This window comes from Lampris incognitus, chromosome 4 (genome assembly GCF_029633865.1).
Source record: "Lampris incognitus isolate fLamInc1 chromosome 4, fLamInc1.hap2, whole genome shotgun sequence".
NCBI classification, from domain to species: Eukaryota; Metazoa; Chordata; class Actinopteri; order Lampriformes; family Lampridae; genus Lampris; species Lampris incognitus.
In genome coordinates this window covers 63357569-63381153 of record NC_079214.1, presented here as the reverse complement: position 1 = coordinate 63381153, position 23585 = coordinate 63357569, and the positions used below count along the sequence as shown (strand labels likewise).

The window sequence follows — 23585 nt, the reverse complement described above, 5'->3', positions numbered from 1 at the left end:
CATATTAGATTTTTTTGGACAAATATTAGATATAATTAGTTTAGAAATACGTTAACACGTCACTTCCTGTGCGCGGTAAACTATGGCGGCGAAGCACGGGACTCCCTATTCGTAGTCTTTTCACCCGGGGGTTAACACTAGAATAAGAAAAAAAGTGAATTGATTTTGATTTAAATAGCGTAAACATGGCACACATATTAGATTTTTTTTGGGGGGGGGGACAAATATTAGCTATAACTCGTTTGGAAATACGTTAACACGTCACTTCCTGTGCGCGGTAAACTATGGCAGCCAAGCACAGGACTCCCGATTCGTAGTCTTTTCACCCGGGGGGGGGGGGGGTTAACACTAGAATAGGAAAAAAAATGGGGTAAAGATTAGGGTTGAAACGAGGAGTAAGGTTAAAACCAGGGGTGGGATGGGGTGGGAGTTGAGGTTAAAGGGGACGAGGCTGGAAATGGTTAAGGCGGCGTCATCCGGGTGAAACAGCGTCCGAATGGGGAGTCCCGAAAAATACGGGACATGCTCAGCAGTCGACAATTACGCGAGTCTATTTGATTATTATTGGGTCTTAGGGGTCATTTTCAGTACCAGTAGCAACGAGGGGGGGGGGTGTTATTTTACCATAAAAACGACCCCCTCATACAGCCCTGACCCCTGGAGGCTGCGGAGCGCCCGCCGCGTCCGCCCTGCGCGTCACAACCACCGACGCCGTGACCGCGACGCCGCGGGACGAGCGCGCGTCGGAAAGCGTCGGCCAGTGTGTGTGTGTGTGTGTGTGTGTGTGTGTGTGTGTGTGTGTGTGTGTGTGTGTGTTGTGTGTGTGTGTGTGTGTGTGTGTCTGTGTGTGTCGCCTCCAGGACCGGCGCCGAGCCTGGAGGACGTGCTGGTGTAAAATAAAAGGAAAACCCGGCCGTGAAACGGCGGAGGAGCAGCCTACCGCCAGCAGCGCCCGGTCTCGCTCCACCAGGTCGGCCAGCTTGTGCAGCAGTCTCCCCCGGCTCGACACGTCCATCTTCCGCCAAGAGGCGCCGCTGCGCCCCGCCGCCCGGGCCGCCTGCACCGCCTTGTCCACTTCTGCCTTGGGGAAGACGCGGAGGTAGAGCCACAAGCCACAAAAAAATCAATGTAAAAAAAAAAAAAAATCTTAAACTCACAACAATTAATTTTCAGATTAAGTCAAGTTTTGTAAATGTATACGCTGAGTTAAACGAGCAGTCGAGTGTTGTCGTCTGCCTAGTTGAGCCCACGTTGTCCCGTGTGATTGACATTGTGGGGAAATGAGGTGAGCGTGTAAAAGTACTTTGTCCGCCTCCTCCACGTCGCAGATTTTGACACCTGTTGCAGGATTGAGAGTCGGGAACGTGGCCCCCTTGCTGGACGCGTGCCACTCGTTGTTGATAAATATCTATGAGACAGAGAGACTCGTGTTTGCAGAGAGAAGTCAGCCCCCCCCCCCACACACCACCCCAGTCTCTCTTATAAGTCACCTGTCATAGCGTTTGTAGTAGAAATACCCCACTTGCAACTGAGCCAGCGTGATGCCTTAACTTTAATATAAGTAAGTAAAAAGACAAGAAACACCACGAATGTAAACTGTAATGCCGCCCCTACTTGACTGGAACTACATCCAAATGTTGGGGTCCTTACCTTGGTGTGTCTGATCTCCTGGACTTTGACAGGCTGGGGAAACGACGGAGCGTGGGTCCCTCCGGCCACTCCGCTGTCTGTTGTCCCGTTCTGGGCCATCCTACGTCACCACGGCCGTCTGTACTATAGGCACTTTCAGCTTTTTGTCTGCTCTCTGTCTACTGAACAATGTTAACTCATCCAGTGGGTTTTATAAGAATGTGCAGTCCCCCCCCCCTTCTCTAGGAACAGACTAGAATAGCCCAACTCCGCCCCTATCAAAATATCAGGAGCCCTTATCTGATTGAATCTTGTTCTCAGCCACTTGGAGTATGGAGGGTTGTAATATTTGCCGCATAACTGATACGTGATGATGGCTGAGAGTCGCGAGGCGGAGATTCCCACCACACTTTTTATTTGACTTGCTCTTGACAGAGACGGCGAACGGGAAAATCGGCCCAAAAAAAAAGGGTTCCGGTTTAGTCTCTGGACACGGACTACTTGCCATTCTTTTCATTTTGTTACGTTCAAATTGTTTGGCTCTAACTGGAAAAAGTAGCAAATCAGACCATGCTCGCTATCCCTAGAGTCAAACCGCCAGCGATGATGTGGTGCATTTTCTTCCTCTCTGAAGTAGCAATGGACTGATCCAAGTCAGAGACTCCCCACACACACACACACACACACACACACACACTCACATCCCGTAGGCTGATTCTCTGGAGTTTTACACCTAATATATGCAGTGCAGTGGACATAATATGGACGTCGTGTGTGTGTTTGTGTGCGTGTGTGAACCTTTTAAAATAGCCTGAGCGTCGAGTAAAATTTCACACCTGAGTTATCGGCGGTGTCTTTCAGTCCAAGCAATGAAAATAATGAGACAAAATTCATTCTCCTGCACAATATTTACATTGTAACATGGTAGCTTTGATCTACTTCTGTAGGGCTATTTGGAGCGACTGTAGGCCGCTCATCAACCGTGTGAAGGTGTGATGAGTTGTGATGTTCCTTGCAAAGTTGGTTTTTGCACCTGGGCCTGGTGAAGTTGAATGGAGTTGAACACATGCAAACAAATGCTTTTGTTCTTGGGGACAAAGCTGCTCCCTTGCACTGGACTCGTACTCAAACACAGTCTGCTATTGTTTCCCCTTCATTGCTTCTTGTCACTCTTCATGTCAAAGTTTAATTAGGACAACGAGCTTTCGCAGGCTCATTTCTCACTTCAGCAACTTTCTAACACTTCATAATGAGAGAGAGAGACTCGGGAGGATTGAACGAAAAGGAGGTGGAGAAAGAGGGGTAGGCCAAGGGGGGGGGGAGAGAGAGAGAGAGAGAGAGAGAGAGAGGGAGGGAAGAAGAGGGGTGTATGTGAATGTGTGTAGGTGGGTGAAACAGGAAAGGAAATGCCACAACCAGCATCAGTCAGGGAAAATAATATGACATGCAAAACACGAGACAAATCCCATGCAAAACAACGGGGGCTGCTCTGGGCTGATTGCTAAGACAGTTGCAGAGATTATCACCGAGCAGGAATTGAACGCTCCTTTGTTTCTCTTGGCATCGTCTGCCATTCCACATGACATTTGCCTGTTAACGTTCTCCCGATCTGTTGATGTCATGATACAGCCGGCCAGGACATCATAACAAGGCGGAAACCGGCGCGTCCATCGGACGGCTGTTTGTTACTGCTGTGTGCCTTTCTTTAATAGCAAGCGCTGGGCGATGTACGCAGATGATTGAGGGTTAAGAGGGAGTCCTGTCGTGGGAAAGTTGAGCCAGGTGACCTCTTCCTCCAGGCTTGGCTGCCCAGGCTAATTGGCACTGTACACCTTCTAATGAAGGTCAAGTCTCCTCCCTTTAGCAGGCTTCAAGGCCAATTAGAATCACTACCCAGACAGCTAATTGCAGCATTGCATCTTTTGTTGAGCGCTTGTTATTGGTTAAATGCCACTTAACAGAAGAAAAAAAACATGGAGTGATTTTAACATTGATTTCAGTTAGGCTAAATCTTCCAATTTAGTAGCGTTATGATACATTACTGGTTTCAAATATGAGGTTTAACTTTAAAACACTAACTTCAAACCCTCCGACCCTTCCACAGTTATCCGGTGGGAAAAAGTATGGCTCTACGTTGATGACAATTTAATGTCGGAGGGCAATGACACAAATGTGCAACACGCCAAAGTCAAAGCAGCACTTCTTCCTTCCCCATGTGTGATTAAATCTTCGGGAGGAGATTATCGGACAGGCTGGCGTGTATGCGGACAGTCTGTACATTTGTTTAATGGGTAGGGAAGAGAACGGGCGGACTATGAGAAACATGTTCAGAAAGAAAGCAATGGAGAAAGAGGCCGAGAGAGGGAGGGGAGGAGAGAACAGACGTGCACGGCAACCCCAAATCCTGCGCTAATGAGGGAGGACAACGTATGCAGGCTAACACACATGCAGCCCCGTTACAGTAGCTGCAGAGTCTCCGCGGACGTACAACGCCTCATGCTAACCTTGTCCCCTACCGCTCAGCTGCTAGCTAGCTAGTCCTAACCAGCACTTAACCTGCAGCGTGAGGACACAGAAGACGTTCATGTGTAGGGTTTCTGAACTCTGGCCTGTTCCTGCTGGGACGTCGATAATAGTGATGCAATCTGCATGTCTATACTCACCAGACAGTCGCAGGAAGAAGGAAACTGCAGGGAAAGCGAGAGAGAGAGAGAGTGGCAGGGAAGGGGTAGAGCGATTGAGAGAACGAGCGGGATATGTGAAGTCTGGGCGAAAGAGCGAGAGAGAGAGAGAGAGAGAGAAAGACGGAGAGTGGGAGCCAGGACCACTGAGATAACTCTGTCCAGGTGTTCAGGCTCAAACAAAGACCCTTTTCAGAGTCTGATGAGAACGCAGCGCTACTCTGCTTGTTGCAAAATATACAGGAGAGGAAAAAAGAAAGGGAGAGAGAGAGAGAGAGAGAGAGAAGGGCATGGGCAGATGGCTATATTCTGTTACATTTCAAAGCTAACGGATGAGAGGAAGGTCTACCCAGTTAAACGAGCCTCTCACCGGTGGTAAACTTTTAGTGCGATAGCGAAGAACAAAATGTGTTCTTATCGCCCCCCCGAAGCCAACGAGACCAGGGAGCCCCGTGATAAGTTACAATATACAATCACCGTTATTGTCGCAGTTGTTTTCCAGAGTGTGTAATCTTCAAAAAACAAATTTTTTTTGTGTGTTCAACTACTGTATGAATACGCTATTTCAGAAGGACAGTTAAGGGCTGGTTAGTAAGTCATTTCTTGTCTTTCAACAGTGTTGTATTGGGAGGAAATTCAGATATTGTCATGTTGTGTTGAACGATGTTGTTGTCTAAATCAATGATAACAAGAATGTGTGACCTAAAATTTCTCACAAAATGAGGTCTGAAATATCTGAGGGAGTATTACTGGAAAAGTCAAGTCAAACTTTATTTACGCGGCACATTTCATACACAGGGCAACACAATGTTCTTTACATATAATGACAATGCAACTGCAACTCAATCCTAAAAGTGCAAATGCAGAAAGTGAATCTGCCTATCAGCAGGTGTCAGTGCAGAATATACAAATACCAAAATACACAAAACAAACACACACACACACCAGAAACTTAGCCGTAGGCTGTTTTTGAGAAGTAAGGTTTTTAACCTGCTTTTAAACGTGTCCAGTGTGGGGGGGCCTCTCTCAGGTCCTCAGGCAGGGCGTTCCATCTACTTGGGGCTTAAATAGAAAAGGCAGCGTCCCCTGCTCTGGACCGAGCTCGAGGGATGGGTTACAAGACCACTGCCGGCGGACCCGAGAGTTCTGGCTGGTTTGTGCGTTAGCAGCGTGTCTTCGTAGCTGTGGTCTGACGGGATACTTTGCACTGCCAGACAGCTGAACGTGACGAAGCTCGGGTGGATTTTTAAACACGGTACATTTGCATACGTAAGCGGATATTGTGTAAAGTCCCCCGCTACTATCACGGTGATAATATCCTGTGTATCGCCCGGCACTATCTGCAGTACCACAAACCCAGTCCTGTGTGCCAAACCCACAACCAGTTCTTCACAGAACGAGTTTGCTGAACAAGTCCTTGAGGGATCGAACGCAGTTTTGTGGTCAAGGTATACAGACGAATGCTGACTGTAAATTCATTTCACCCATCCGGGTGGTGAACTATCCGGGGGGGGGGGGCGGGGGGGGGGGGTTTCCGTCCGTCCGTCCACTGGACGTCAGTTTTCAGTTTGAAGAGGAGCAAATGAGCGTTCACAGGTCCCTGCTTGGACCGTCTGTCCTCTCGACAGCTCCCTTTTCTTCTCCTCTCCCCCCCCCCCCCCCTCCGCCGGTACGAGTGGAGCTCCCGGGCTTTGATGTGAGGGAGAGATTCCCGCCGTCCACTCTTTCTCACCAGCTCACATCGCTCCCGAGATCCGCTGCTCCGGCCGGTTAGCGGAGTGAGAGAGCGCTTTGTGCCACAGATCAGAGCAATTTGCAAGTCTGCTGACGAACAGCTTAGGGTCTTAGATATGAAATCTCTCATCGCTCTTTCTGATGGCTCCGAGATTAACTTTCCTAGCCGATGACATCCCTCCACTTGTGCCGGTTTGGAAAAGCGGTTGCAGGCAGCAGAGAGAGAGAGAGAGAGAGAGTGGATGCCCCCCGAATGCCGTGGATGGAGACAGACAGCAGAGGACAAGTGTAGACGGTGCTGCTGTTCGCCGGAAACGGGACATTCAGGCTGCTTATTCAAACTCGAGATGTGCCCAAGTAGAATTCGTGTTCACTGACACTTCGGGGCGGACATGTGGGTGTAGGAATCGAGGTGGTGGCGTGAAGCCCTTACACTGATAAGTCAAGCTGTTCGTTTAGTTCCCAGTGGGACGCGGAGCCGGTTCACAACACCAGCCTCGCTGTCCAAACCAGGCGGCGGACGGCACAAAAACACTGCGCACACGATTCACTCTGTCCTCCAAAACAAACGCGTAGCCATGATGGAGTGGCGACGTCCAGCACACTGGTCATCTTGTCTCTCGTAAGCCAGCTACAGGACCGCGCATGCAGAACGCCGAACGACGCCTTTCGTGCGAATCGTGAAAAACCACGGCTAATTTATGTTTCCTTTACTCTCACACAGCCCGCTGATGTAACCTCCCACAGATCTGACAACTCAGCTGTTGTTGAGTCATGTAAAACCTCAAGAGTGATGCGTCGCTCTTTTTGTGGCTCACTTAAGCAATAAGAAAATGTCCTACACGATGGCGCAGAAACGCGATTAAAGTCGCCCAGATCCTCTTGGGCCGCATGCAGTCTTGAGCAAGAAAAACAGAATTTGGGAGGGGTGGGGGGTGGGGTGGGGACCAAGGCCGTAACATTGAAAATAAGGTGCCACATGATACAGCTCCTTACGCTCTTTAGCGGTGTTGAATTAATTGACATCAGTAGCTTTCCTCCCTATATTCTCTCTCTCTCTCTCTCTCCTCCCTCCCTCTCTCTCTCCCTCTCTCTCTCTCCGTCTCTCTGTGTCTCTGCAAAGTGAAACCACCGTTAGCGGGCTGGTGCAGATAGGGTGTCAGCGTGCAGGTAGGGCCACATCCCGGCCCGGGACAGAAGAATGTGGCTGCATTGTGTGTGTGTGTGTGGATGCAAGGCTCCTTGTCAAAAGCACTATTCTAATGTGCGGGATTGAATGACTTGAATAATGTTTACATCTCCCTTTTGGCCCGGGAACCGTCCCCAGTGTCAGACACAAGGGGATAAGGGGGGGGGGGGCAGAAAAGAAAAAAAGGAGGCCTGTTCATTAACAAACCCAAATACTTGCTCAAGCCAGGAGAAATGCAACTTTTAATGAGCACGGGAACCTCTGTTATGAGGCTGATCAGATCGCCCCGGTCGGCCGCTTAAGCCATTGCTCCTAACAGCGTAATGAATAGGTGAGTGAATCATGTTGTTAAAATGAAGAAGAAGAAGAAAAAAAAAGGGCAGACACAATGGCAACCTCGTGTGGGATTTATCTGATGAAAACCCAACTTGGGCAATTATAGTCTCTGGAGCATAAACCATATTGCCAGTCAGGTAATTTTGTGGGTGAGCTATCTTATTTCCTTCTTTTGGATCTTTTTTGTTGGTGTCAAGCCTCATCACAGAGCTGCGGTACACACACAGACTCACACACACACACACACATCCCAGTTATGTGCTTGTTGGGCGTTGTAATAACTGAGTTCAGAGAATCTCCAACTATATACACTGACTAATGCAAGATGGCGGCACGCTGGGCGCAGCGGCTACTGCAGCTCCCTGTGCAGTGCTATGTTTTCTTTGTTATTTATACTATGTCAGTTTTAAGTTGAAAGTTTTTGGGGTTAAGTATAGGAGCAGTACCTTTCCCGGATGGCCTTTCGTGGCGTCCTAGACTGGTCTCCATACACCCCAGCATCATGTGACGCGCAAAATATAGCCTCTCCATGATGAATGACCGTCCATGCGTGGTGAAGAGCCACACCCTCCTCGCGGTAATCCTGTTAACGTTGTCAGGAGACAACAGAGCAGAGCATGGTGGATCTGGAGGAGTAAACCTCGATGATAAATCCTCCTACTCCTATGGCTAGCAGTAGTCCTAGGTGCATTCACCGATGGACTGCTGTTATGGACCGGGGGGCATTGTGGCTTTGCAGATGATCAGTGCATCTTGACAATGGAAAGGCACAAACCTCCAGTTCATGGAGAACCATAGAGCTGCATGTGGAGTAGCGCCCCCATGCTTTAAACAAACAGGTTATGCGACCTTCTATAGCCGTCAGGAACTTTTACACTTCACAGCAGATTGCTCACTACCATCACGGAAAATGTCCCCATCGATATTATCCGCTCACCGGTCTCGTGGTGAAAATGCTGCCCCCATCGGCACCGTAGACAGAAGAGGGGGAAGCGAGGCGGGCTTCATGCTAAGCTAAGTAGCGCTCCCTTCAGAGTTTCCTTCCGTCCGATTGTTTTTTTCCCTTATTTCGTTTTTAACATGTGCTTGCACATTGTTTTTAAATGAGAATAAATTGAATTGAATTGAAATGATGAGCCAGAACATTATGACCACTCACAGGTGAACGACATAACGCTGATCATCTCCAGACAGCTGTACTGGCCATAGAGTATTGCTGTACACGGTCGGAGTCTTGAGGGATTTGGTAAAAACGTGATCTCCTTATCAGAATCAGAGTCAACTTTATTGGCCAGGTGCATATATGCATATGAGGAATTTGACTCCGGTTTACAGCAGCTTCTAGTACTTACATGTATCACTCAAAAATAAGGTAAGTATGTATGCACAGCAAGGCATGTCACAACTATGCAGAGTTTTGTTATGGCTGCATGATTTATAACATGCTTATATTGTATATCATATATAATATTATATACTAAAATTACTATTTAATTATCTACTGTATACTAAATAACTATATACTATATTATATACTTATACTATATATACTTATGTTATAATTGTAACAATACTAATTTATAGCCAGTATACAGCAGTTGTATATGTATTTACAAATGTACAGTAGTATTGCACATCTGATTCAAAAAGAGGTCGTCCACATATGTGAGGATAAGAGGGGGCTATTTACAAAGTGTAATGTTTACATAATAAGTGTCCATTATTGCTCTATGTTGTTAAGTGTTCATGAGAGATACGGCCTCTGGGGTAAAAACTCTGGTGGTTTTGGTTCATAGTTCTGTAGCGCTTGCCAGAGGGTAAGAGTTCAAACAGACTGTGTCCTGGGTGTGGGGGGGGGGGGTCTGTACTGATTCTGCCTGCCTGTTTCTGTGCTCTAGAGGTGTACAAGTCCTGCAGGGTGGGCAGGGAGTGCTAATGATTTTTTTCCCCTGCTGTCCTTACTGTTCACTGCATTCTGTTCCTATCCTGTTTTGTTGCTGCTCCGAACCAGACGGTGATGGATGTACACAGGACTTTTCGATGACTGGTGTAGAACTGGCTCAACAGTTCCTGTGACGGACCAAATTTCCTCAATTGACACAGAAAGAACATCCTCTGCTGGGCCTTTTTGAGGATTGAGTTGATGTTGGTCTCCCACTTCAGGTCTTTGGAAATGGTAGTTCCCCGAAACTCGAAGGCCTCCACAGTTGACACAGGGCTGTTGGATATTGTGAGGGGGAGCAGTGCTGAGAGGTATCTCCTAAAGTCAACTGTCATCTCCACAGTCTTGAGCATGTTCAGCACCAAGTTGTTCTGACTGCACCAGAGCACCAGCCGCTCAACCTCCCTTGGATATGCAGACTCGTAAAACCATTCTGGATGAATCCGATGACCGTAGTGTTGTCTGCAACCTTCAGGAGTTTAGGTGCAGTCATTGGTGTAGAGGGAAAAGAGCAGTGGGGAGAGGACACATCCTTGGGGAGCACCAGTGCTGACTGTCCATATACCAGAAGTGATTTCCCCCAGCCTCACCTACTGTTTCCTGACTGTCAGGAAGCTGGTGATCTACTGACAGATGGCGGGGGATAGAGTGAGCTGGAAGAGTTTGGAGAGGATTTCTGGAATGATGGTGTTGAATGCTGAGCTGAAGTCCACAAACAGGAACTTTGCATCTGTCGCTGGGTAGTCAAGGTGTCCCATGTTCACTGCATCATCCACTGACCTGTTTGCCCGGTAGTCAAACTGTAGAGGGTCCAGAAGGTATCCTGTGGCATTCTTCAGGTGGGCCAACACCAGTTATTCAAAGGAATTCATGACCACTGATGTCAGAGTGACAGGCCTGTAGTCACTCAGTCCAGTGATGGAGGATTTCTTAGGGACCGGGATGATGATGAAGCATTTGAAGCAGGAGGAAATGTCACACAGCTCCAGGTATCTGTTGAAGATCTGCATGAAGATTGGAGCCAGTTGGTCAACACAGACTTTAAGACAGGAGGGGGAAGACACCATCTGGACCTGGTGCTTTCCTGGCCTTCTGTCTATGGAAAAGCCGGCTCACATCCTCTTCATGTAACTTGAGGGCAGCCTGAGTATTGGGGGGCTGCCAGAGGTGTGATGGGGGCTTTTGTCATTGGGCTGGAGTGGATGAGAGGTGTGAATTTGTCCCTATCAATCCTACAGTAGAAGACATTCAGGTCGTCAGCCAGGTCTTTGTTTGCCTCAGCATGGGGGGGATGGTCTTCTGTAATTTGTGATGTCTTGCAGGCCCTTCCACACTAATGCAGGATTGTTGGCTGAAAAACTTTCAGCTTGCCAGTGTAGTGTCTTTTAGCCACTCTGATCTCCTTTGTCTGGCCTCCTTGTACAGGGCTTTAGCCCCACTACTTCAGGCATCCTGCTTAGCCTGCTGAAGTTGTCTTAGTTTGGCTGTGAACCATGGCTTGTTATTGTTGTATGTGCTTGCAGGTGTGTATGTAGGTCTTGGTAGGCACACAAATGTCTTCACAAAAGTTTATATAAGTTGTCACAGTGTAACTTAGTTAGCCCAGGTTGCCAGTTGCAGCTTCAAAAACACTCTAATCGGTGCAGTCAAAACAGTCTTGCAGTTCCTGCTTTAGCTCACTGGTCCATTTTTCTAACCACAGGTTTTGCAGATTTTAGTTTCTGCAAAATAGGTTGGAATAAGATGAACCAAGCAGTGATTAGAACCAAGCAGTGATTAGAGTGTCCCAAAGCTGCCTGGGGGACAGAGTGATACGCATCTTTAGGAATTGTGTAGGAGTGGTCCAGTGTATTATTATCCCAGGTGAGACAATTAATATGCTCTCTGTATTTTGGTAGTTCATTCAGACAACTCGTCGGAGCTGCTAGGAATGGTAAAAATGCTACCGGAGTGTCAAGCCTGTACAGAGAAAATGGCAGGCGGATTCCGACGTCCAGACCCTTTTGTTTTCAATGGAAATGTGGCAGAAAACAGGTGCAAGTTTGAGCGTGAATATAAAATATTCATTGCCGCTGCAAACAGTGATAAACCTGCGAAAACTAAAGCCTATATACTCCTCAATCTCACGGGACCTGAGGCTATTGAGAGAGAGCAGTCATTCACTTATGCATCTGCGGTCATGTCGGCACAGGATGAGGTCATAACACTGGCGGAGTCCAGGGAGGATCCCGACTGCCTGAAAAATAAATTCAGAGAGATATGCAACCCAGAGACCAACGTGATAATGGAGAGGCATAACTTCAATACCAGATACCAAAAACCAGGTGAAATTAAGAAACCAGGCTAAAGCCCTCAACTTCAGTCCATTACAAGATAAGCTCATCTGAGACAGACTAGTTGTGGAATTAGCAGTGACAGTGTCACAATGCCTTGCTCAAAGAAACTGACCTCCCATTCGCTAAATGTGCATGCATTTGCCAAATAAGTGAACTCACTGAAAAACACAGTAAAGTCCTCTCTGCACCAAAACATGTGACAACTAGCAGTCAGAGGCAGACTTTACCATTAGGCAAAGGTCAGCAATTGCCTTTGGCCCCAAGCTACCAAGAGCCCTATAAAACGCCTTGTAAACTTATGGTTAATAAAGTTTTTTTTCTTTTTGACTTTTCTCTGATTAGTTATGTCTTTCTAAAAATCCATATGCTAAAATGGCATTGGAATGCTTAATTCATGACTGCCTCAGGGCCCTCCCTCCTCAGTCCTCATTACAAATTAACTATTCCATGATCTTACTGCGCATCTGCGGAAATGATTCAGGAAGACAGTAACCAACTCGTGTAATCAAATGGCTCGGCATGGTGCAGACTGCTGAAAAATGAAGCAAAGCTACCCAAGCCACACTGAAAAAAGGAGGAAGCAGGAGGAAAGCAGAAAGTTTTTAGCAAAATTGCCAAAGGCAACAACCTTTTTCACGGTGGCTGCTTATGACACTAACATTACTAAAGAGCAGCAAGAAGCTGCTGCTTGTGCTAGCACTAGAGTTAGCACTGCTAATACTAGCAAAGAGCAGCTAGCTACCCATTGCTGCCAGCAGTATCAGCCCAGGTTGCTCAAGCGATGCTGCTGCTATATGCAAGACAACCTTACAAGATCATCCCACTGGAAATGGTAACAGAACTGCCGCATTCATGCGCCATGATAACTATGGCTATGGTGAAGATGGCAATACAGATAATAATCAACAACCAGTGAGTAGCAATCATATCACATGTGTTACACTTGGAAGATGACCCAGTACTCTGGCCAAAACAGGTGTCAGACAAAGAGCGCTGCTCAATAGTGCAGGGAGGACCAGTTCAGATCAAGGACAAAATTTTTCCAAAAAATCAAGAGGAGCGCAGATTTACAAGCAGTAGCTATTACATGCAAATGGAGAGAAGATAAACAGGTCCTGGCTCGTGTACAGTGGTAAAATAAAGAAGAGAAAAGACTGTGTTATGTGCTTTTGTTGCCGCCAGTTTGGAAACTGAGAAAAGAGCACTCAGCTAAATGGGGGTGGGCTAAATAACTGGAAAAAATCTTTCCGCCCACTTGAGACAGCATGAGAAGTCTGCTGACCACATCACAAACATGGATACCTGGTGAAATCTATCACAGAGGCATCAAACAAACACAAGCTATAGATCAGGTGAATCAAGATCTAATTGCTCTTGAAGTAAACTGCTGGAAAGATGTTTTAAGAAGACTAATTGCAATTGCGAACCATCTGGCAGAGCGTAATCTTGAATTTTGTGGCCACTCGCACAGGTTGTTTTGAGTCTGGCAATGGAAATTTCCTTGGGCAAGTAGAACTGATGGCTCAGTTTGAACCAGTCAGAGAGCATTTGGGGAGAATTCTGGCAAAAGAGCCAAGTAACACTTATTAAAACATATTCAAAATGAAATAATTTATCTTGTGGCAAAGTGCACAACTGATGCAATTGTAGAGAGAGTAAAGAAAGCCAAATTGTGAGACCTCAATAGGTGTCTCCATTCATGAGCACTTTGTTGTTGTCTTTTTAGGCACTTGACCGAACAGAAAAAGGCTTATGCGAGTCTTTTTTTTGGGGGGGGGTCCCCCTTTTTCTCCCCAATTGTACTTGGCCAACTATCCCACTCTTCCAAGCTGTCCCGGTCGCTGCTCCACCCCCTCTGCCGAGCCTCGCAGGGCTGCAGACTACTATGTGCTTCCTCTGATACATGTGGAGTCACCAGCCGCTGCTTTTCACCTGACAGTGAGGAGTTTCACCAGGGGCATGTAGCATGTGGGAGGATCATGCTATTCTCCCCAGTTCCCCCTCCCCCCGAACAGGCGCCCCAACCAACCAACCAGAGGAGGCGCTAGTGCAGCGACCAGGACACATACCCACATCTGGCTTCCCACCCGCATAATGTGAGTCATTTTTATGGCACCTAGAAACACTAGGTTTGGATCTTTCCAACTGTCGAGGCCAGTCTTGGTATATTTGGTATAATGGGAGCAACGTGCAGGGAGAATGCTGGGACTAAACACCAAGGCACTACACGTTCCTTGTGGAAGTCGCACACTAAACCTTGTTGTTGGTGATGCAGCCAAGTCATCAAACTATACCTACCTGCCATACACAATATAGCCTCATGGCATGTGACATACCACAACTTCTAAGAATCCATGAACAAGATCCATCACTGTTCTGATTACTCTAGAGGCAGCAATACAGCAACCGCCCAAGATTCCCTTCATATGTTCTCCACCCACTAACTGAGTAGTTTAGGGAGAAAAAGCAAGACAAACTCAAAACCAGTGTCCATCCATTATCCAACCCGCTTATCCTTACTCAGGGTCACAGGGATGCTGGGAGCCTATCCCAGCAGTCATTGGGCAGCAGGCGGGAAGGAACTGTGCTAATGAGGGAGAGGAAGAGAAAGACAGAGACAAAGACAAAGAGAAAAGGTAGACATTTTTAACAGTAGATTATGTTTATTATTTTTGTGTCTCCATAATTGACCCCTTATTGTCTTGTGTGTTATCGTCTCAACTTAGTAACACGAGAGAAAACAGAAGACCATAAGCAACTTCTCCAATTTGTGCTGCTGCAAGCAGGTCCAGTAAGGAGATTCTATCAAGAACCTGCTGAAAAATCAAGGTAAATGATGACAACGGATTATAGATCTTCCATGTGAATGGACAATAAAGTACAATCTTATTGTACAAAGATCATATTGTTTATGAAAATAAGATTTTACAGTGGGTGCATTTGTTAAACTGAATATATTTTGTTGTTGTTTTTTTGTTTTTGTTTTTTTACAGATGCAATTCCACATGTTTGGACATCATTGCTGTGTGAAGACTGGTGAAGAGAAGTTACAAGTAGGTCTTTCTTAGACAAATGAGGATTAAAAATGGGGAGAGCAAAAGACTTGGAGGGCCCCATGCCTGTGTTTGCCTTAGGCTCCAGAATGACTAAATCCGCCTCTGCTACCAGTGTGAATGCTGTGCAGATAAAACGCAGCAGCAAATTCAAGGGTACAGTCAAATACATGATGAAGTCAGAAAATCCATTAACAATGATTTCAAGCTGCATGAGTTGTGGGGCCACCCACCCAGCCAAACGTGAACAATGCCCACCTTTTGGACAACAGTGCCACAACTGCAAGAAGCCCAACCACTTCAAAAAGCAATGCAGATATGCAAAACTGGGCAAATCAAGCAGACAGGCAAATCAGCTGTCAGCTGAAACAGATTCAGCCAATGACGACACATCCACCATTGAAGGCCTGTCATTACATGATGATATTGACATAAACCCCATGCAAACTGATGATGACATTTAGAAAATGGAAGGACATTGCACTGTGACAGTTAATGACAAAACCCTGAAGTTAAAAATGGATACAGGGGCCAAATGTATTGTCATCTCCCTTGACACATACAAAGCCATGAGGCACACTGAAAAATTGTACAAGCCACACAAGCAAGTTAAAATTGTTGCTTTTGGAGGAGGTGTGATCAAACCTGTCGGTGCAGTGACTTTACATTGCAGGCTACATGAGCAACCATACAATCTGCAATTCCAAGTTGGGAATGAAAGTGTAGAATCCATTCTAGGCCTGCAGGATAGCCTAAGGATGAAGCTGGTCACCTTCAGCAAAGAGGTGCACCACATGACTGTTCAAGATCAAACTCTGTCATAGAGAGTGTTTAAGGAATATGCAGAGCTATTCAGAGAGGAAGTTGGCGACTTACCTGTGAGTTACTCGATGAAAGTAAATCCAAATGTGACACCAGTTGTTAACGTCCCACGGTGCATCCCTGTGGCAATGCAGAAAAAGTTGACACAAGAGCTCCAGAGAAGGCAAGCTCTAGGAGTGATCGAATCTGTGGACGAGTACACAGAATGGGTCTCCAACATGGTTGCCACGCATAAAACAGACTGCTGATGTTTGCGTCTGCATAGATCCAAGCGATCTAAATAAAGCATTTATGCACCTCCATCATCCCATGCACATATTGGAGGAGGTAGCAGCACTACTATCAGTCAGGCGCTACTACCTTCTTCAGCCTTGATGCAAAAAGCTCCGTCTGGTAAATCAAATTGGATGATTCCTCATCTTGCGACACAACATTTACGACTCCATTCGGCAGATTTAAGTTCCTGAGAATGCCTTTTGGCATTAACACTACCTCTAATGTTTTCCAAAAAGCTATGGAACAAATTCTTGCTTGATAGCAGCAAAGGAGTTGAGGAGCATGACCGAAACCTGAAAAAAAGTGTTGGATTGACAGGTAAAGCTCAGGCTCAACCCAAAAAAGTGCAAGTTCAGGTTCAAGGAGGTGAGCTATGTCGGACACATGTTCACAGACAAAGGACTTAAAGCAGCTCCAACAAAAATCACAGCAATTAGTGAAATGGCACCTCCAGAGGACAAGACTGCTCTCCAGTGCTTCCTAGGGATGATTAATTACCTTGGCAGAGTCATCCCAAATCCAAATGAAATGTCAAAACCCCTACGCCAGCTGCTGCACAACGATGAGGTTCAGAGCTGGACCCAGTATCAACAGGATGCTTTTGACAAGCTCAAGACATGTCACCAGCCCACCTGTTCTTCACTATTACGACATACAAAAACAAGTGACTCTCACCTGTGATGCATCCCAGCATGGTGTAGGAGCTGCCTGCCTCAAAGATGGCAAATCTGTGGCAATGCATTACATACACTGACCCAAACAGAGACAGGATAGACACAGATAGAGAAGGAGCTATTGGCAGTGGTTTCTGCTTGTTACAAGTTTTATGACTACATCTATGGCAAAGCAGTTGTGAACGAAACCGACCACCAGCCTTTGGTTACGATCCCCAACAAGCCTTTTCATACAGTCCCAGCACGGTTAGTGCATGATGTTAAGGCTGAAACAATTCAATTTGACTCATCTACAAAAAGAGAAAACACCTCTACCTGGCCGATACCCTCTCACGCACATCAAGGCGCAATATCTGTCCCCAAAAAGAGGAACGGCATGAGTTTGAGATAATAGTGGTTCAGCTGATATCTCCACAGTGGCTCGAGGAACTCCATGAGCACACAGCTGCAGACACCACCCTCCAGACACTCACCTGCTTCATTCAAAATGGATGGCCAAGAGGTATATGCAGTGTGCCCATAGATGCGAGACCATTTTTTGGTTTCCGTGACGAACTCAATGTCGAAGACAACACCGTCATAAAAGGAAGCAGAGCACTTATTCCTGCATCCCTGCATTCTGAATATTTAAATGCGTTACACAAGGGACACCCAGGTATGGAATCCACAAAGAGAAGGGCAAGGGAAAGTGTCTTCTGGCCATCAGTAAATGATTGAGACTGCCATTCAGGCATGCAGTATCTGTAACAGCCTGAAGTCCCTCCGACAAAAAGAACTAGTAAAGCTTCTTCCAATCCTGATCTGCCCTGGTTTGTTGAATTGAACAACCACCATTATCTTGTATTTCATTATTATCCTGTCAGTGTCTTCTGACACAAGAATGTCAGACACAGGTCAGTGTGTGTCAGACATTCTTGTGTAAGAAGTCGGCTTGTTGTGAAGCGTCTAGTGCAGTGTTTCTCAACCCAGTCCTCAAGGAACCCCTACCCTGCATATTTTCTTTGCAACCCTGAATAGGTTGTAGTTATTCAACCAATCAGCAATGAATTTTGTCAGATGTTGCACACCTTGCATAATTAAGTGCTGCGAGATGATTGGTCGAGTAAGTACAAGCAGGGCTACCTATGCAGGGTTACAATGAAAATCTGCAGGATAGGGGTTCCTTGAGGACTGGGTTGAGAAACGCTGGTCTAGTGTGTTGGTGTAGTGTTCTGTGCCTGTCACGTCTCACTCTCAACCGTCACCGCTGGCAAGCAGAAATGCGAACAGGAGAGCCAAGCACGTAAGTCTCTCCCTGCCGGTACACAGCCTCTCCAACAGCAAGCCCTATGTAGCGCCTCCTCGTGGCGACACACAGTAACTGGGTGTACCTTGGACCCTGGCTGAACTACAAGGGACTCGGAGGAGGTCTGACAACTAGATGTGCAGTACGCGGGCCCACCGGTGTGTGGATATTCCCTGATGCCCACGAACCAGCCCCCAGCTATGGGTTAAATAGTGCCACTGCCCCTAGTGGACACCTCGGGAGAGGAACAGGCTACGGGAGTAAAGCCCTACACAACATCAACGTCTACAGTACTTTTGTTTTTTGTTTTTCTTGCCCTTTTGTATCTGTGTAAGTCAGAGAGTACTGCTGGCGTCGTGTGTGGCTGCCGCTTCTCCCTCTCGTAGCCCCCCCTTCCCATCCACTCCTGTATATTTGTGCTATGTTTATCTGTTGTCCCGTTTCACCCCATTTATTGTTAAGTGACTTTGAGTGTTAGAAAAGTGCTATATAAGATTGATTTATTATTATTACTTGTGAACTGTTTTTCCAGGATGGTTTGAAATTGACCAGCTCAGCAGTTTATCATCCCTATGTGTGATTAACATGCTAAAACGCCACTTCTCAGTCCATGGCATAGCACAGAAGCTTATCTCAGACAACAGCACTTGGTACATGAGTCAGACCTTCTGTGAATTTGCCAGATCTTGAGATGCCCTGCATGTGATAAGCAGTCCTGAGTACCCACAGTCCAACAGAGTCAGTGAACCAGCTGTGAGGAGTGTGAAAAAACCTGTTAGAGATGACAAAAAGAGATGGAACAGACTTCTATCTAGATCTGTTAAACATACGGAACGTGCCCTGAGACAAGATCCTGGGTTCACCCGCAAAAAGACTATTGTCCAGACGGACTTGAGCAACGCTGCCCGTCTGTAAACAGCTGCTGAAACTAGCAGAAAAAGCAACAGCCAGCATTAAAGCCCAGCTCACAAAGAAGCGCAGAGCACAGAAACACAGCCATGATGAGGCCGCCAGGCAGCTAGCTCCCCCAACACCGAACCAAGTGGGAACGCTCCAAACACAAACAGGACATGACAAAATGGGAGGAGTTGTAAGGAAAAGTGTGGCGAGCCATGTCCATGTGAGAGTCACTGAAAATACACCATCTGGACACAGTCAAAAACAAAGAAGTGCTGCAAAGACTCCAAATAGTAGTGTTAAAAAGCCTACTCCCGCCTGCTACCTCAATGTGTCTCGCTAGATTTGTTAGAGTTTCTAAACCAAGTACAAGGTAACTAAACTCATCATCATCGGTGGTCAATCGAAGCGAGTAGGACTGTCTTCCTGGGAGGATGTCTGTGCAGTGGGAAAACTCATGCTGACAACACCGGTGTTACTGGATACACCGACTTGACAGTTTCTCCAGGGGTGCGCCTTCGCTGGGTCCTGCACGAGTTGGGTGCGGCAGCCAGTGGATACGACCGTCAGCTTGCCGCTGACCGCAACAGTGATGACGCAGCGTCATTTTAAACTTGAAAAAACACGAATCGTTATTTATTTGAATGGCCAGCATGTAATATATGTATTCTTTTAACAATAAAGGCAAGCATGAAAATGTATGCATAAATTAATTGTTGATGGAAGATTTTTTTTTTGCCGGTGCTCATCTCCGCCTGATGACATTTTAGCCGCTATGTGGTGGTGCTGAGCCCCGGTCCAATTTAATCCCTGTCAATCAGTGTACGATCATTGTGGTCTGCAACTGTAATAACACATCCAAAGCAACATTTCAGAGCAGGGTAACCCATTGCTTTCTGGGCCTTAATCTACAGCCAAAATAACATCCATCCACCCATTATCCGAACCGCTTATCCTTCTCTCAGGGTCGCAGGGATGCTGGAGCCTATCCCAGCAGTCATTGGGTGGCAGGCGGGGAGACACCCCGGAAAGGCCACCAGGCTATCACACAGGGGCCGACATACACGCCAAAATAACATACCTTGTAATAATGCAAAATAAGATTCACCTGTGACCTTCACTGCTTGAAAAGAAAAGAGGCACGCCAATCTTTCATCTGAGCAAACATGGCAATAACTTTTCTGGTGAAGTCCACCAATCCATGAATGGATTCAATTTCAATTGATTGCATAGCAAGTGCATTTAACCTCTGTTGCTCCATGGTGTCAAATGGTGTTGGGTGTAGCTGCGTAGCACCGCCGATACCATAAACAACGTTTACTAAACGTCTTGATGCAAGTCATTCAATTATTTATTTTTTTTAATTGGCTGCTCTCAGCATGGGACCATCATGATCGTGCCCCACAGCTCATTCTTGAAAGCGTGTTGAACATGCGCACAGTGTTTTCCCCTGCTCACTTGGTTAAACGAATGCTGAGGGGTCAGCCCCATGCCCACCAAATGAAGACTGCTAGGAAAAGTACTGACCTTTACACAACAGGTACAGGGAGATATTTGGAATGAGTCGGACAGCTACCATTTTCATATGTAATAAACGCAGCATTTATTACATATGAACTCTCTGCATTTAACCCATCCTAGCTGTGTAGCTAAGAGCAGTGGGCAGCCGCCGTGCAGCACCCGGGGACCAAATCCAGTTATTTCTTCCCATTGCCTTGGTCAGGGTCACAGACAGGAGTATTAACCCTAACATGCATGTTTTTTTGATGGTGGGAGGAAACCGGAGTGCCCGGAGGAAAACCCACACAGACATGGGAAGAACATGCAAACTCCACACAGAAAGACCTGGGATGGCCTGGGGTTCAAACCCTGGACCTTCTTGCTGTGAGGCAACAGCACTAACCACTGGGCCACCGTCTGTTGAAGATCAGCATGAAAATGGTGGCCCAGCTGGTCAGCACAGACTTTAAGACAGGAGGGTGACACAGCATCCTGGCCCAGTGCCTTCCTGGTCTTCTGTCTCTGGAAGAGCTAGCGCACGTCCTCAACACGGATCCTGAGTGTGGGTGGGGGGTTCGGTGGGGAGGGGAGAGGGGCTGGCAGGGAGTGCATTTGGTTGTGTATTGTGGTTGGAGAGGGTGAGGGGTGTGAAAGTTTGCTTTTCAAACCTGCAGTAAAACTCATTTTGGTCATCAGTCCTAAATGGTGATGGTTCCCTGCAGTGTGGGGGGTTGGTCTCCTGTAGTTGGTAATGTCTTTCAAGCCGCTCCAGACTGATGTTGGGTCGTTGGCAGAAAACCTGTTTTTCAACTTTTCAGAGTAGCACCTTTTTGCCACGGTGATCCCCTTTGTAAGTGTACTTCTGGCTTCATTATACCAGGTTCTATCTCCACTCCTGTAGGCTTCCTCTTTGGCCTGACGAAGCTGCTTGAGTTTAGCTGAAAACGAGGGCTTATTGTTGTTAAAGGTACAGTAGGTTTTGGCGGGAACACACGTCCTCACAAAAGCTGATGTCAGTGTCAGTAAATTCATCCAGGTCTGTAGATGCAGCCTCAAAAACACCCCAGTCAGTACAGTCGAGGCAGGCCTGGAGCTCCGGTTTTGACTCATTGGTCCATTTCTTCAGTTTTAACCACAGGCTTTGCAGATTTTAGTTTCGCTGTAGGCTGGGATGAGATGAATCAAACAGTGATCAGAGAGGCCCAGGGCTGCACAGCGGACAGAGCGATAGGTGTCCTTTAATATTGTGTAGCAATGATCCAGAGTTTGTTTGTTTTTTTTCCCTCTGGTGGGACATTTATTTAACATGCTGTCTGTATTTTGGCAGTTTGTGGCTGAGGTTTGCTCTGTTAAAATCCCCAAGGAAAATGAGTAGGGAGTCTGGATATCTGCGCTCCATGTTTGTAATTTGATCAGCCAGGTGTTTTCATGTCTCTTTAACACAGGCCTGGGATGGGATCTACAGTGGTGCTTGAATGTTTGTGAACCCTTTAGAATTTTCTATATTTCTGCATAAATATGACCTAAAACATCATCAGATTTTCACACAAGTCGTAAAAGTAGATAAAGAGAACCCAATTAAACAAATAAGATGAAAATATTATACTTGGTCATTTATTTGAGGAAAATTATCTAATATTACATATCTGTGAGTGGCAAAAGTGTGTGAACTTTTGCTTTCAGTATCTGGTGTGACACACACCCCCCCCTTATGCAGCAATAACTACAAATAAACGTTTCTGGTAACTGTTAATCAGTCCTGCACATCGGCTTGGAGGAATTTTAGTCCATTCCTTCGTACAGAACAGCTTCATGTTGGTAGGTTTCCCCACATGAACTGCTCGCTTTAGGTCCTTCCAAAACATTTTGATTGGATTAAGGTCAGGACTTTGACTTGGCCATTCCAAAACATTAACTTTATTCTTTTTTAACCATTCTGTGGTAGAATGACGTTTGCTTAGGGTCTTTGTCTTGCTGCATGACGCACGTTCTCTTGAAATTCAGTTCACGGACAGATGTCCTGACATTTTCCTTAAGAATTCACTACTGGTATAATTCAGAATTGATTGTTCTATCAATGATGGCAAGCCATCCTGGCCCAGATGCAGCAAAACAGGCTCAAACCATGATACTACCACCACCATGTTTCACAGCTGGGATAAGGTTTTTATGCTGGAATGCAGTGTTTTCCTTTCTCCAAACATTCTATTTTGGTCTCATTCAGCCACAAAACATTTTTCCAATAGCCTTCTGGCTTGTCGATGTGATCTTTAGCAAACTGCAGACGGGCAGCAATGTTATTTTTGGAGAGCAGTGGCTTTCTCCTTGCAACCCTGCCTTGCACACTATTTTTGTTCAGTGTTCTGATGGTGGACTCGTGAAAATTAACATTAGCCAATGTAAGAGAGGCCTTTAGTTGCTTAGAAGTTACCCTAGGGTCCTTTGTGACCTGGCCGACCATTACACGCCTTGCTCTTGGAGTGATCTTTGATGGTCGATCACTCCTGGGGAGGGTAACAATGGTCTTGAATTTCCTCCATTTGTACACAATCTGTCTGACTGTGGATTGGTGGAGTCCAAACTCTTTAGAGATGGTTTTGTAACCTTTTCCAGCCTGATGAGCCTCAACAACGCTTTTTCTGTCCTCAGAAATCTACTTTGTTCTTGCCATGATACACTTCCACAAACATGTGTTGTGAAGATCAGACTTTGATAGATCCCTGTTCTTTAAATAAAACAGGGCACCCACTCAGGACGTCATCCCATTGTTGAAAACACCCGACTCTAATTTCACCTTCAAATTAACTGCTTCTCCTAGAGGTTCACATACTTTTGCCACTCACAGATATGTAATACTGGATCATTTTCTGCAATAAATAAATGACCAAGTACAATATTTTTTGTCGCATTTGTTTAATTGGGTTCTCTCTGTCTACTTTTAGAACTTTGTGAAAATCTGATGATGTTTTAGGTCATATTTATGCACAAATATAGAAAATTCTAAAGGGTTCACAACCTTTCAAGCACCACTGTAGACACCGACCAGAATAAATGATGAAAATCCCCATGGTGAATAAAATGGTTTGCAGTCAACAAAAAAGGTCTCTAAGTGAGGGCTGCACGATTTCTTCAACACTGTGACATCCGTACGCCAACCTTCGTTTATGTAGAAGCATATGCCGCCACCCCATCCCCCCCCCCCATAGCTCCAAATCGCAGTCTACCCGGAGA

General features: G+C 46.3%; 1 protein-coding gene across 1 annotated transcript in view; it reads right to left on the bottom strand.

Annotated features, from left to right (window-relative positions):
- The window catches only part of aldh1a3 (aldehyde dehydrogenase 1 family, member A3), a 37832-nt gene extending 36031 nt beyond the window's left edge, over nt 1-1801 (bottom strand). Inside the window, exons 1-3 of the mRNA XM_056278228.1 lie at nt 1651-1801; nt 1304-1408; nt 941-1081 (exon numbers count right to left, since the gene is read on the bottom strand). Of these exons, the coding sequence (XP_056134203.1) occupies nt 941-1081; nt 1304-1408; nt 1651-1749 (345 nt within the window). The 5' untranslated portion in view covers nt 1750-1801. The remainder of the gene's footprint in view (nt 1-940; nt 1082-1303; nt 1409-1650) is intronic.
- Between the last annotated feature and the right edge of the window lie 21784 nt (nt 1802-23585).